This window comes from Archocentrus centrarchus, chromosome 13 (assembly GCF_007364275.1).
Source record: "Archocentrus centrarchus isolate MPI-CPG fArcCen1 chromosome 13, fArcCen1, whole genome shotgun sequence".
NCBI classification, from domain to species: domain Eukaryota; kingdom Metazoa; phylum Chordata; class Actinopteri; order Cichliformes; family Cichlidae; genus Archocentrus; species Archocentrus centrarchus.
In genome coordinates, this window is record NC_044358.1 from 31,952,669 (window position 1) to 31,966,492 (window position 13,824).

General features: G+C 40.7%; 4 protein-coding genes across 8 annotated transcripts in view; 2 read left to right on the forward strand and 2 right to left on the reverse strand.

Moving 5' to 3' along the window:
• Nucleotides 1-829: 829 nt before the first annotated feature.
• mrpl44 (mitochondrial ribosomal protein L44) lies at nt 830-2,950 on the reverse strand. Its single transcript, XM_030744663.1, has 4 exons — nt 2,721-2,950; nt 1,847-2,315; nt 1,517-1,695; nt 830-1,383 (listed from the first exon to the last, which is right to left on the reverse strand). The coding sequence occupies exons 1-4, from the start codon at nt 2,894-2,896 to the stop codon at nt 1,209-1,211; spliced, it is 999 nt and encodes a 332-aa protein (XP_030600523.1). The 5' UTR covers nt 2,897-2,950; the 3' UTR covers nt 830-1,208.
• A 44-nt stretch (nt 2,951-2,994) lies between these two features.
• dnaaf1 (dynein axonemal assembly factor 1) lies at nt 2,995-5,360 on the forward strand. 2 transcript variants are annotated; one of them, XM_030744991.1, is made up of 3 exons: nt 2,995-4,094; nt 4,183-4,790; nt 4,864-5,062. In XM_030744991.1, the coding sequence occupies exons 1-3, from the start codon at nt 3,179-3,181 to the stop codon at nt 4,915-4,917; spliced, it is 1,578 nt and encodes a 525-aa protein (XP_030600851.1). In that variant the 5' UTR covers nt 2,995-3,178; the 3' UTR covers nt 4,918-5,062. The 2 variants fall into 2 exon arrangements, with proteins under 2 accessions (XP_030600851.1, XP_030600849.1); XM_030744989.1 differs by having other exon boundaries at nt 4,183-5,360.
• Nucleotides 5,361-5,379: 19 nt separating this feature from the next.
• On the reverse strand, nt 5,380-12,594 carry mffa (mitochondrial fission factor a). Of its 4 annotated transcripts, XM_030744995.1 has the most exons (8): nt 12,419-12,594; nt 11,555-11,801; nt 8,497-8,666; nt 8,292-8,383; nt 7,300-7,461; nt 6,363-6,419; nt 6,040-6,124; nt 5,380-5,950 (listed from the first exon to the last, which is right to left on the reverse strand). In XM_030744995.1, exons 2-8 carry the CDS (start codon nt 11,778-11,780, stop codon nt 5,819-5,821), a joined length of 924 nt encoding a protein of 307 aa, XP_030600855.1. In that variant the 5' UTR covers nt 11,781-11,801; nt 12,419-12,594; the 3' UTR covers nt 5,380-5,818. The 4 variants fall into 4 exon arrangements, with proteins under 4 accessions (XP_030600855.1, XP_030600853.1, XP_030600852.1 ...); XM_030744993.1 differs by lacking the exon at nt 7,300-7,461 and having other exon boundaries at nt 8,497-8,663; XM_030744992.1 differs by lacking the exon at nt 7,300-7,461.
• Nucleotides 12,595-13,077: 483 nt separating this feature from the next.
• egfem1 (EGF-like and EMI domain containing 1) overlaps nt 13,078-13,824 on the forward strand; it is a 53,136-nt gene continuing 52,389 nt past the window's right edge. The window contains exon 1 of the mRNA XM_030744090.1: nt 13,078-13,305. Coding sequence (XP_030599950.1) covers nt 13,223-13,305 — 83 coding nt within the window. The 5' untranslated portion in view covers nt 13,078-13,222. The remainder of the gene's footprint in view (nt 13,306-13,824) is intronic.

A 13,824-nucleotide genomic window follows, 5' to 3' on the forward strand; every position in this document is an offset into this window, starting at 1 on the left:
ACGTACTTCCGCCTTCGCTTAAATCCCGTTATGCAGCCACGGCGCTTCTTTATGTGTCAAGGCCAAATGGGAGCCCATTATATTCACCGCAGTCAAAGATACCTACAACAGATATTCTTAGGGAGAGGCCGTTCTTTTAAATCTAATTTTAGGTACGTTAGCATTATTGATACAAAGCAGCTTAGATGTCGTGCGCGCTGCAGGCATTTTAACAGCACCAGGAGCAAAATTTAAAGTAGATTCCTGCAGTTACCGGCCATATATGTTCATTTATCTCCAGGTTAGATTGTGATGTGTATACAAAGGTAGGGAGTGCACGGGGTGCTTTGTGTGAAGAATTTTCAGCGCTACAACGCAATCCGAAGACTGCAAGGAGTATTATCTTGTTTCTAACGGGACATCTCTTTGGTTGTAGTCTCGACAGTGCAAAGAGCGGCACGATTCTGCCTTTAACACACCAGCGCCACTCTGCGGCACTACCGCTAAAGACCAGACCTAATGTTAATTAAGTCCATTTTTTTAATGTAATGCGGCACTGTCATGTGAGAACATGCACTGAAAACCTCAAGTGTACAAGAGCATTTTAGTACTGCTGAAGAGTAAATACTGACCGAAGCAAGGGGGAGATCATGCACAACAATACTGTGAATGCTTTGCAGCATTCACAGTAATTACGTGTTCCATGTAAATATATGAATGAAAATGAAAATTAGATATTTGAAGAATCTCAATTGAATCCTTAAAAATCTGATTTTAAGAATTTCTCAGAAGAGCATATGCAAATACAGTGAAGAAATGTGTGAAAAATAAGCACTAAAAAAGCAATGAGCAATTTTACACAATTTTTTTTTATTACAGTTGAATAACACATTATTACATAAGAGACAGTAGACCAAATGGTATTTGTATTATTTACAAGAGTATTTTGTGTAATGGCCTTCAGGACCTGTACATTACTATCCAGAGTAAGCTGACCAGTGTACGTCACAACTGTCATCATATCTACCAGAAAATTATCATTCTGTCTGAGCCAACACTTTTTCTTAGAACATTACCTGACATTTAAATACCTAACAGAAACTAATCCTGTCAAGTTCAACACATGATCTGCAATCTGTGAGAAGACTTAAGTCTACAAACTAGATTCCTGTTCATCCTTGCCCCTTTAAATTTTTTATTTTTTTTTCTTTGCTGCAGTGTTAGAGATGTTAATTGCTGCTGACTGACTGAATTAATGGCTGCTGATGCTGCTGTTGTGGAGAGAATTCAAAAGGTCTGCGGTTCTCAGTGTAGCCATAAAGTTTCCGGAGGGCCACACGAGCTGCTTCTTCCTCCGCTGCTGCAAGCGTCTCTCCTGGACCCTGAGCCAGTAGCTTCTTGTCACTGAATTAACACAGAGGCAAGCAGGCAAAATAAATATATAAAGAAAATATAAATTCTTCATAGTATCCATTTTAATATGAAATGTCTGCACGTCTAACTCAGACCTCAGAAGTGTACAAAACAGGACACATACCTGTACAAGCCAACAAAGTACAATGGCAAGACTGTACTGGCTCCAGCAGACCTGATGAGACGAGGCTCTGGCAGAGGAATTTTCCTCTTAGTAAGCTCTTCCACCAATAGTCCCATGGGGTTGACCACAGTCCAAATATCAAAGAGGTCCTTTCCTATCAGCTGAGTCACCAGAAAATCCTAGGAAGAGGAAAGGTGGAGGTGGGATTAAAAAAATCCAAAATGTCCCACCACTGTACAAACAACCGAGGCAACTGAACAGCATTGACAAATTATGCTTTCTTTAAACAACTTAGTAGGTGCCAATGATTTTGTGCAGTGAGCAACCTACCCTGAGAAATAATGCAGTTCGCTCTGCTTCACTGCTTTCCCGCAGAGCTCCGATCACTGCCATGAAAGTAGAATGGAGCACATCATCTGGAACAGGGAATTCTGCACTCATTGTTAGGTCTTCAATGCCCAGATTTCTGGCTACATAAGTGACGACTGCTGGACTGGTGAGGTGCCCTACAATACTTTCCACCCCACTGGCTGGCAGGCTCGGGAAGCTTGCCCTGAACCAGTCGGTCAGGAAGTTTTCGGTGAAAGCCGACCCGTTTTTACTCAGCTCAACATTATCTTTTAGAGCTAGACTGGTGGTCTCAGAGTCCACACCCAACCCCTTTCTCCGCTCTTGCTCCACCTGCAGGTAACAGGGATTGATGAAGGCTGTTTTCAGAAGTTCAAGAGAGAAGTTCTCATGGAGGCGATGGTTGAAAGCTTGAACTTCTGCATGGTAGTCCCAGTGAGGCTTCTGGGACCTAAAAAAAAGGTCAAATATGATCAATAAGTAAGAATGTACACTGCGTGATACGTCACTAAAATCATGTATAGAAAGAGTCGCAGGTGGTCATGGACAAATCTTACGGATTAAATGTTATTACAAATAAAAAACTTCTTATATAAAAACTTAATGATAAAATTTGACGTATACACTGAGGTCACGGGGGGATGCTGGTTTTCTACCCCTACGTTACTGGTGTTATTTGGGGAAAAAAAAAAAACCGTTTGAACCAGTAACGACACACAGTGCTAACAGGTCTGAATTAAACACCAAAATGTTGTCCATATGCATAATTCTCAACAGACTACGACAAACAAACACATACTGAAATATCAAATACACGAATGGCCTTCAGATGCTCTCTAGTGATTTTTGGCGTTACCGGGGTTTCGGAGGTGGAGGTCCTTCCAGCTTCAACTTCTTTGCCATGAGGTACGTGTACGCTTTCATCCATCGCTTTTTCTCTCTAACCTGTGATAATGAAATATTTCTGCACACACGCTGGCAATGAATCCCTAATGTTAGCACGCCACGATTTAGCAAGTACCCTGACGCCATGTTTGCTCGGAGAAACAGCAAGGTGCAACAGCTAAAAGTGTCCGACACGCAGCAACAAACTATATCCGGTAAGCTCTAGCGTACTGACGAGGTGTTACCATGGTAACGAGCGTAAACGGTAACTAATAGCGAACAGGGAAGGCTGCTGAGCTATGTTTATCTGACTAGATATATAAGAAACTCCCATAAAACACACCGCAAATTAGTATAATATATTTCAGCTTCTCTCTCCTTAATTTGATATCATTTTTGACGATATCCACCGCGCCAAATCAAGACAGGATGGGCGATAAAGTGTCGGCAGCACCTGAAATCCAAGGTGGAGATAAACGAGGAAGTTCTGGCAGTACGGGAGCTCAAGGAGGCCTTGGGGAAAAAAGGCTACAAACTTCAGCTCTGGAGAAACATGAAAAACACTCAGGGCCACGAATGACCAAGAAATTCCTGAAAGACCACTGTAAGCAGAACAAACTGTACGTGACACCTTACCTCAATGACACACTGTATCTGCATTTCCAAGGTTTCTCCATCATTGAGAACTTAGAGGAGTACACAGGTCTGAAGTGTCTCTGGCTGGAAAACAATTGGCTCCAACGCATTGAGAATCTGGATGCCCAGAGTGATCTGCGCTGCTTGTTCCTTCACCAAAACTTCATACGCAAGCTGGAGAACCTCGAACATCTGAAAAAACTCTGCACCCTGAATGTCTCTAACAACTACATACACACCATAGAGAACATCTCCTGCCTCCCTGACTTGAGTACTCTGCAGATTTCCAATAACAAGCTGGAAACTGTTGGTGACATAGAGCATTTGAGTCAGTGTCTGTCCATCAGTGTGTTAGACCTGTCTCACAACCTGTTACACAACCCAGAGATTCTCTCTGTGCTTGAGGCCATGCCAGAACTGTGTGTGCTAAATCTAGTGGGAAATGAGGTGGTGAAAAAAATCCCAAACTACAGAAAGACCATGATTGTACGCCTCAAGCAGCTCACATTCCTTGATGATCGCCCCGTGTTCCCCAAAGACAGGGCATGTGCAGAGGCGTGGGCAGTGGGAGGGCTGGAAGGGGAGCAGCAGGAGAGGGAGCAGTGGGATACACGAGAGAGGAGGAAAATTCAGGAAAGCTTGGATGGAATGGCAATGATTCGAAAGAAGGCCCAGGAAAGACGTCGACTCCGAGAATTACAGGAGAAAGGTAATCAGTTTTCAACTTTTACAACCCCGTGTGAATTCTAAGAATAAATGTGGGTGGATCTTTATACAGTATAATTGTTTCATTTCAGGGGAAACCGATGCTTCTCCTAGTCCAGAAACTACTAGGGAGGAAAACAATACCCAGATTTTAACTTCTTCACAAGGAGAGAAGATACAAGCCTTTTTGCAGGACAGCCTGGATACCCATGAAGAGTTGTTAAAGAAACAGTCAACACAGGGACCTAATAATCAGCCAGCAAGTGAGCATCTGGAGGGAGAGCAGCCAGGTCAGCTGCTGCCGAGAGAGCAGTTAGATGAAGATGCCCAGGATCAATCACAGATAAAGCACGCTGTGAGAGAAGAGAAAGAAAGGGAAAATCCAGAGGTCCCACCACAAGGGCAAGGAAGCACTGTAGGGCACATGTTAGAGACAAAGAAAGAAGATAAACGACAAGAAAACCAGTCATGTGGAAACCAGCTCACAAGAAATGAAGCAGAGAGAGAGCAGAGCAAAAACAAACAGTCTCCTCGTCTGGAAGCAGATGACAATGTTCCAGCACACGGTCCTGGACCACAGATTACAGAGCTGGAAGATGCAGAGCAGCTGGAAACCATTTACCTTCCACCGATTCGCTCACTGCGTATTGATGAACTGCCTGATTTGGAAGATGTGGACACAGAAGACTTTAATGCAGTGTTCTCTTATAAGCAGGCCTTGAAACCAAAAATAGAAGTCATATCAGGTGGCAGCAATGAAGAAAAACCAGGGATTCAGAGTGACAGCATCTTCACCTTTGATCCAGATAAAGACTCTTGGTTCTTAATGAGTGGCTGCAACAAATCGTCTGTCCCTGACAGTTCTACATCGCTGGTGTATCCAGAGGATGAGGACACCCATGCCAAACAGCCAAACTCTGAAACAAACCAAACCTCCTCTCCACGACGCCACCTGATTGAGGAGATTGAATGATGCCTTAGTCTCTAAAGTGGCAGCTTCAATTAAACTTGGAAGATCAATCAAAAAATATTAGCTGTTCAAAACAACAAACTGTAATTCAATGTGTAGCATATTTGTGATAGTCAGTGTGTCCGTGTGCTTGTCAGCTAGAATACTGTGAAAAGAAGAAATTCTGTACTGATTTGGTCAATATTGTCTGGAGGAAAAACAACAGCGCACACTTGTTAATTTTAGGCTATTTGTCTTGGAAGCACAACACGTGTAACTCCTTTACACAGGAAAAACCCTGTGAATGCATCAATAAATATACAAGACAACAAATCATGGCTATGGTTTTATTAAACTTTATTAGATTTCCCAGCCAACTCACATATTACTCTCTCTGGAACAAGTATTCAGCATGTTACCACCATGGAGCTGCATGTCCCCACACTACAGATCCTTTTTCTTTTTTTTTGGTGAACTACTGTGCCTCCGGATGAGATCCGACTGACATGTACAAATATTTACAACTTAGCATTGGGCAGCAAGATTTGACAATAAAAACAAAACACGAGAAAATGGAACAGACAGAATGAAATAAGAGTACAAAAATAAAACTGTACATGTTTTAAATAAACAAAATCAAAAATGTTGAGCCTATGTGCAACAGGCCTTGCACATGCTAACATCTCCTCACACAGGGGTAAGTGCAGTGAGTAGCTAATTCACAGAATACAGAATAATGTGTTCGCCTCTCTTGTCGACGGCGGAAATACAGCCCGGCTCTAACGTCGCAACCACACCCAAGTGTTGATGAGCCAGAAGGCGACGGTGACAGAGTACAGGATCATCTCTCGCTTTGCTCGCTCCTTGTTCTCTTCTTCCAAATGTTGGAGTCTCCGGTTCAACTTGATGAGCTATTGATGAATCAGAAAACTGCTTTCTCATTCTGGCCTCTTGCACCACAGGACTGAATTAATGTTAATATTTATTATTAAGAACCAACCTGACGTCGAAGTGTTGTTGCGTCGACCACAGTCATGTCATCACCTGTCCCATCCAGAGAGGCTTCATATGTCGACAGTGCAAGCCTTCAAAAGGAAAACGGCTCGTTTAAGAATCACATAAAATAACCAGTCACATCAGAGTGCATAATTTAGATGGTACATTAAAATACACTTAACAGTTTAACAACAGAAATATCATTTTTAAAGACATTTTTACAGAAGCTATCTTGATTTTTTTTTTTTGGACCTGTAATGAGAACTCAAGGTAGGAACGGATGAGGACAAGGAGAGGGGAACAGAATGAAGTGCCAGGTGAAGTTACCTGGAATCATGCAGGGGGTTGGAGCTCAAAACCGACCCCCCTCGCAGTGATGGTTTGCTAAGGGGTGGGGAAAGACAGAGTTGGGAAAAGGCGAAAGAGATATAGAGAAACCAACAATGCTGCATCCATGCACACAATTTGGATGTCTTTAATGTACCTACACTTTCTCCATTTTTCTCATATTTCTATTCCTTTTACAAAGTCTCATTCAACTCCAGTGCTCTTAAATCATTTGTTTTAATTGTCTTAAAATATACCACAACTTAATTACTTCAGTTTTCAAAGGAGGCTAAGCGCTCTGAAAATATCATTTTTAAATGTGTGGAAAATATGAATTTGTGAGCAACATTTAGAAAATATTTCTTTCAATTTTTTACCTTATTCCTTCATCATAAAGGCAAACAATAAACAAGGTCAAGCACCTGCAAAACCTCTTAGAAAGTTCAGTAATGAATCCATATGTTCTGCATAGCTTCTAACCCTGGAATAACTGATATTTCTAATGATGATAAAACAAATTCAGTAAAGAGAATCATTTTCTTTCCTATAAAGCAAACACTTCTGGTGAAACTCAATTCGGTCAACCATGGTTTCCACCTGTGGAAGTTAGTGGTAGTTGAGACCTTCAGTTCTCATTCTTCTAATAAGCAGGGTAATTAGAAAGCTTTTCTACATTTTCTTTGATGATTACATGTTTTATTAATATTGTTAGAGGTTAGAAAATGGTCACAAGATGCTTCAGACCACATAGCCTGTACCACATGACCCTCTCCCCCCTTCCAAAACAAATGGTGCTTATGAAATTAAAGTACATTTAATGCAATCTATCATGAAAATAGGTGCAGTCTTCACTGCCTTTGTCAACCAATATCTATTAGGCCACTGTTTTTGTTTTTTTTTTAAAAGAAAAAAAATGACCAGATGATTGAGAGGTCACCTGCGAGGGTTCTCATCCAACACCTCCAGGACGTGCCGGTAGGCCCGACGTGTAGTGGACTGGATGAAAGATAAGACACCACTAGCGCTGTAGAGGTTGTGTTCTTCAGCCTCGGTGAGAGGGGGGCATGGGTGAGCAATGGCTGGGGGGGAAGTGGTCGCACTGCTCAGTGCCCACCATTAAGAGGAGCAAATTCAAAAGGAAAGGGAAGAACAAGACAAGAGAGGGTAGAAGAGAAGGAGGAAGGAAAGGGATAGAAATAAGGAAAGGAAACTGTCCTCCACTGACAGAGTGAAAGTAAAAAGGCAAAAAGCAGCAGCCAAAGACTGAACCTGCCAACCACACTGATTTTAGGTTTGATTAACTGACTATTAACTTGTTCACCATTCATACCAGAGAAGTGACCTTGTCAACAGTACCAGTATTATGTATTGCAGACAGCAACACAGGTTTTTTTTTTAAAATCCCAGCATTGTATGATAATATTCTCAAATACCAAACCCAATATTGTTCTGATCATTTCTATCAAAATGATAAAGTTTCCAAGCACTTGCAGTGTATACCAGGCCTTCAAACAAATAAATAAAGCTAATCCAAGTAAACTTCACATTTGAATCGCTTTGTATTAAAAAAAAGCTGCTTGACTAGTTTCTTTGAGTGGTTCTCCAGCTACTGCTCTGTATCCTACTGTGTAGCTTAGATGGGGGCATGGTCTTTAAGTTTGTAATGCACTAAGCAGCAATCTTATTTATTCATTTCAGCTAATCCTTAAATCATTAAACATTTTAATCTACCATTAAAATCATGAGGTTAATGTATTAAAGTAGAAAAGAAAACAAATGATTTCTGCATTAACACTGACAGCAGCAAAAGCTCTCTCGACACAGTGGCTTACAATGCAAGACGCAAACCAAAAGAAAGATGCTGCATGCTTTTACATGCACAGAGGCCATAAGATGGAGCTGGCACCAAGCTAATGGACCAATACTTACGCGGAATCGTTGCGCATCATCTGAGCATTATGACGCATAGTTGCATTCTCACTGGCCGAACGTTCCCGCCGTAAACGCCCCTGGGGCCGCAACTACAGAGAATTGACAACTGATGTTCAGGTTATGGGTTACACTAAGGACATTCTCTTAATCGATGGGTGAACTGTGTCCTTAGTAATAAGTCATTTATTGATTCATCACTTACCACCTCCTCACTGTCTGGAGCTGCCCGCTGATCATCTTCCAGGAAGTCCAAGGGTCGCTCATTGAGGGTGAGGACTCTAGGGGGAGTTTTAAGTGACAGTGCTTCTAGCGGTGTTGACTGGATGAGGTCCAAGTCTCTGGGTCTGGGGAACTGGGGGTCATCACTGCCTCCTGACAAATGAAATGGGCCGAGAGACTGATTCATTTTGCTAATTCACTTCATTTATTAACAGTGTACTGTGCTTTTTTTTTGTAATTAAAGTTTTTTATAGAATTTTACAACTTTAAAAGAAACATAAAAAGAAAAAGAAACAAACATCAGGATAGGATTATCCCGCTTATTCCCATTATTTCCTAATTTTTGGGTTAATACCTCAATAGGGGTAAATGGAGAGGTGAGTTCTTGCTCAATTAAAACCCAGTCTAAGTCTGTTTTTGTCCCATCCCAATGTTTGCTTAGCCTAGCCATGTCAAATGAGATACTATAATGTTCTATATTAGGTAGGGCTAGTCCTCCTTCATTTTTTGTTTGACATAACCTGCTAAAACTAATACGAGTTCTGCTGCTCTTCCAAAGAAAATGTTTTATCATATTATTGTATCTTAAAAGAATTTGTGGGGAAATGCACATTGGTATCATTTCAGTGTAATAATTAATCAAGGGAGCCACAGTCACCTTTATTATATTTATCTTGCCCCATAATGTCAGATGCAATTTACTCCAATTATCCAAATTAGTTTTGATCTTAGTAAACAGATTTTCCATATTATCCAGCATAATTTCATCAATATTCGAATTAAGTACTATTCCTAAATATTTCAATCCTTTTTGTAGCCATTTAAAATTGAAGGCAGATATTGGGTTGGTACTGCAGGTTTGGCAGACTGGCATTACCTCTGACTTATGACAATTAATTTTATAACCTGACAGTCTGGAAAATTCTTCAATGACTTCCAGCAGTGTTGTTATAGAGTTAGCCGGATCTTGACACAGCACCAGTACATCATCTGCATATAAAAATAGTTTGTGTTCCCTCCCCCCTCCAATCAAGTCCCTGATTCTGAAATCTTCCCTAATCTTAATGGCTAAAGGTTCTAAAAAACATAGTGAACAAAAGTGGACTGAGATTGCAACCTTGACGGGTAGATCTAGAAATACTAAAAAAATGGGATAGCACTCCATTAGTAAAAACCTGCGGCTTTTGGTCCAGAATACAATGTTCCTAACCCACCTACAAAAGTTATCACCAAATCCAAATTTTGACAAAGTCATAGATAGGAAGCTCCACTCCACTCTGTCAAAAGCTGTCTGGGCGTCTAATGACATCGCTACCACAGGATTTGTATTATTTCTATTTTCCCACAAAAGGTGTAATAATCTTCTCATATTATCAGCCGATGACCGGTACTTAATAAACCCCACCTGATCCCTATGAACAATCCGTGGCAACACCATTTCTAATCTTGTAGCCAAAATTTTTGACAATACTTTGCAATCCACATTTATCAAGCTTATAGGTCTATAATTAATTGGATCTGTCAAATCTTTGTCACCCTTTGGTAGGAGCGTTATTATAGCTTGATTAAAACTTTCAGGGAGCGTACCATATTGAAAAGCTTCCTGGTATACTTTAGTTAAAATTGGAGCAAGTATGTCCACAAACCTATGATAGTATTCAGCTATAAAGCCATCATTACCAGGTGATTTTGCAGTTTTCATACTGATAACAGCTTTTCTAACTTCTGCCTCAGTTATAGGCGCCTCCAATATATTTTTTTCTTCCTGTGATATTTTTGGCATGGTTATTTTATCAAAAATACAGTTTCAAATGTATAAAGAGCCTCATAAAACATTTTGAAAACTGTATTAATATCAGAAGAAAATGTCATCATCTTGTCATCCTTTTTAATTGCTGTGGTCACCCTCTGATCCTCCACTTGCTTAAGTTGTCCAGCCAATAACTGTCCTTTTCCTGGACACAGAATTATGGAACACTTCCCCAACCCATTCTCGTTTCATCTTTAAAGCTTCTACTTCTTTTCCGAAATGTGTTTCTTGTAAGAAAGCTATATCGGTGTTATGAGACTAAAGATAGCTAAGGACTTTTTAAACTTTTAATTGGTGTACTGCAACTGTTAATATTCCAGGTTACAATATTAATAGCCGGTCTACCCATTATTATCTAAAAGAATAACATGCCATCTTAAATTCTCAAGCCTACTGTAATACATGCATTGGCATCTTGGTGCATTTATGCACCAAGTGTGCTGTGCTTTTAATACAAATCTGAATGTATAATGACTTAGTGCTTACACCTATAGTCAACAAGCATGCTGTGATATTTAGCTGAAGCTTGAATTGTAGAATTTCCACCTGTGTTGGCCCCTTCACATAGAAAACAGTATGTGCTGCACTGAACACCTGGTTGAGTAAATGGGCAAAAAAATTGGGTTGCAATGGCCTTTGTGCTCATTTTTATGCACCCGCCCCCTATCATTTCAATGCCAGGTTTTGTTTCTAATGGTTGCGTGAATGCATATCACTGTGCTGCAGTCAAAGTTCAACAATGCTGAACCACAGCACATGCAACCCCTGTGGTAAACTGTCATATAATGGGTTTCAGAGTGCAGTGCTGCTGATGTCACACTGTTTCACCATGGCTAAGTAGGTTCCTCCAGACACCCGGTGGTCTTTTTTTTTTATTTGTAACTCCCCATATATGGCTGTGTTAAAAGATGTGTAAACATAGAATACATTTACAGCTGGGTATGTCTTGAGAAATCAATGATCTTGCAGCTAGTGGGATCGCATTGCAAAATGGTCTGTAGTGTTACTTTAAAAGTGAAAAAGTTGACATGATCCTGGGCAGGGAAATGGTATCTAGGAGCATAATGGACAAAGTCCTGAAGCACTGATAGAGGGCTATCTATTATCTGTAGAGGGCTGTGATAAACTGGTGTGCCACCAATAATGTGCAGAATTCATATGACATAAAGGACTTTGAGCAGCACAGAAAGTGCAGACCCTACATTCACACAATGTGTTACAGTATACTTACCAGCAACCACTATTCTCTCTGGGACTTGCATTATAACACTGTGTGGGACCTCTTGTGAACCCACAGTAGGGTCCTCGTGGGCTGTGGGAGCCACTTTGAGCATCTCTGGGATGCGCATCCTTTGGCTGATTCCCTCCGTGTACTCCAGCTCATAATGGATACGGTTCATTTCTGCGATCTCTGCCGCAGGGGAGGGGAATGTTGCTCCGTTCATTTGGCTGGTCATCAACACTGAATTAACTGTTAGCTATAAAGGAAAAATCAATTTTAAAAAAAGAGAAAAGATGCTGATATCTTAAAGCTTGAAGCTCAAAAAGTTGTCTTTCAGCCACATTGACCTCGCCACACCCTGAATAGCTGTTGTGCACTGTGTGGCTTCAGCTGCTGCATCTAGATAACAAAACCAGAATATCTCCTCTGGGGACACAGTGATACTCAGAGAGTGCTAGTTCTAACAGAGCGGTAAGGAGGGGTTAAAGATAGAACAGGCTTGTGATGTTATCATATGATGGAGGCAGTGTCTTCTGATTTTCCAGAGGCACGCAAAAGGAAACTAATAATCCCAAAGCAAACAAAATCGATTTTAGCAGTTTAGAACTGCTGCCTCTATACAGCGTGTATTTTAAAGACCTCAATCAGTGCTAACAAGATGTCAATACGTGGTGATCCAACTGCATACCTGATTAACATTAAGAAATATCTAATACATCAGTCACATAACAACATTCAGAAACTATCACCCGCCAACATTTGCGGAAATGTTTTCCAGCTCAGCCCGATAATTTAGCTTCGGGAAATGAAATAAACTGAAAACACCTCAGCTTAGCGCCATTTCAAGCTAGCGCGTTAGCCATGGTTTCTTACCGTGTAGTCTGTTGCCACGGACCGCTATTTCGTCAAAGAACTTATTCAGAAATTTCTTAACGAAATGAACCTGTAGTCCGAAAGATACGGCTAAGTTTTTAAGTATTTTAAGTATTACAGACAATGTAGCTGTACAGCATCTCTCTCTTCCTGCTTCTTCTTCTGTCTGTACTCTAAACAGGAAGTGTCGTAGTTCTGGAGGAAGTTGGGTCATTAGTACCCAGCGCTGAAATTAAAAGCAGAAAAAAAAAGAAGAAAAAAAAAAAAAGTCAGAAATCCACTTGTTCCGGGTCCAGGTGTAAACAGTCCAGCTTAACAAAAGTCGAATTGATCTAAATTGTTCAGTTTATCTCAACAATATAATCGTCTTAACAGTTGTTTACTATTTAAATAGCCTGTAAAATAACAAAAAAACAAAATTCAGATGGTTCAGAAATAAAAGTGCAGGGCTGCACTTTAGATGCTTATAATGTAGATCGTATTCGTCTTTTTTTCCTTATTGTTACTTATTATATTATAATACTAGAAATGAGCGCACATGTCAGTTGTGCCGGAGGTTTGGGGAGATGGCCCCACAGTCACTGTGGGTGGTGCCTTTACTCGGAGCCATTCAAAGGCAGCCTTTGACATGACACAGTTGTCCCTCTGCGTAACAAGTAAACGGGATATCAGGGATTTCCGTGGAGGATAAACACAACTCATCTAAAGGCGGACTTTCATAAATGTCAGGATGCTCTTCATTTAACGGGCAAAGAGGCTGCGCCGATTGAGATCTTCTCACCGTGGTTGTAACTGGCTGAAATTATGTTCCCACATATTTTTATTTTGTGTGTGATATTATTTGGCACTATGAATATCGCGTCATCTTTGGAGCTGCAGCTTGGCATGTAAGCAACGTGTTTTTATTTACACCGTTTTGCTTTCTGTTTGCAATTTGAGTGCACACTTAAATGACTGATAAGGCGAATGGGAAAGTTCTCACTCTTTAAAATGAGACAGAAAAAGCACGCATTAGACTGGATTTTCAAAAGACAGATGCTGAGCTCAAGCTTTACTGAACTTTTGATTTTACCTTGTGTATTTCTCACTGCAGCTGCTCTCTGTGTTGTTCTGTTCAATGTCCACTAGGAGTCTCTCTTTCGGGTCCCCTCGTGCGTGCGTGTCCACTGTTTGTGTAGCACGGCTGTAACGTGCATCTGCATAATAACTTCCAAAGGAATGCGCTTTTTTTGGACTCTACTTGAGGGTTTTGAATTTAAATAGACTGTGGAGGATATGATTGAAGCAACCGTTTCTAATTACCAGAGAAGCAGAATACTTCCTCTAATTAACTTCAGGCTCCTCTATATTGAAGCCAGATGGTTTATGGATGAGGACACCTATGGATAGTTTACCTGCACTCACAA

Coding starts and splice junctions, on each gene's coding strand:
- mrpl44 (XM_030744663.1), bottom strand. CDS start 2,896: ATGGCGTCAGGGTACTTGCTAAATCGTGGCGTGCTAACATTAGGGATT. Junction 2,316..2,720: donor CCTCCACCTCCGAAACCCCG/GTAACGCCAAAA, acceptor CCTTTTTTTTAG/GTCCCAGAAGCCTCACTGGG. Junction 1,384..1,516: donor TACTTTGTTGGCTTGTACAG/GTATGTGTCCTG, acceptor GTGTTAATTCAG/TGACAAGAAGCTACTGGCTC.
- dnaaf1 (XM_030744989.1), top strand. CDS start 3,179: ATGGGCGATAAAGTGTCGGCAGCACCTGAAATCCAAGGTGGAGATAAA. Junction 4,095..4,182: donor CCGAGAATTACAGGAGAAAG/GTAATCAGTTTT, acceptor GTTTCATTTCAG/GGGAAACCGATGCTTCTCCT.
- mffa (XM_030744995.1), bottom strand. CDS start 11,780: ATGACCAGCCAAATGAACGGAGCAACATTCCCCTCCCCTGCGGCAGAG. Junction 8,384..8,496: donor CTCCAGACAGTGAGGAGGTG/GTAAGTGATGAA, acceptor AATTCTCTGTAG/TTGCGGCCCCAGGGGCGTTT. Junction 6,420..7,299: donor TTGGATGAGAACCCTCGCAG/GTGACCTCTCAA, acceptor CCCACCCCTTAG/CAAACCATCACTGCGAGGGG.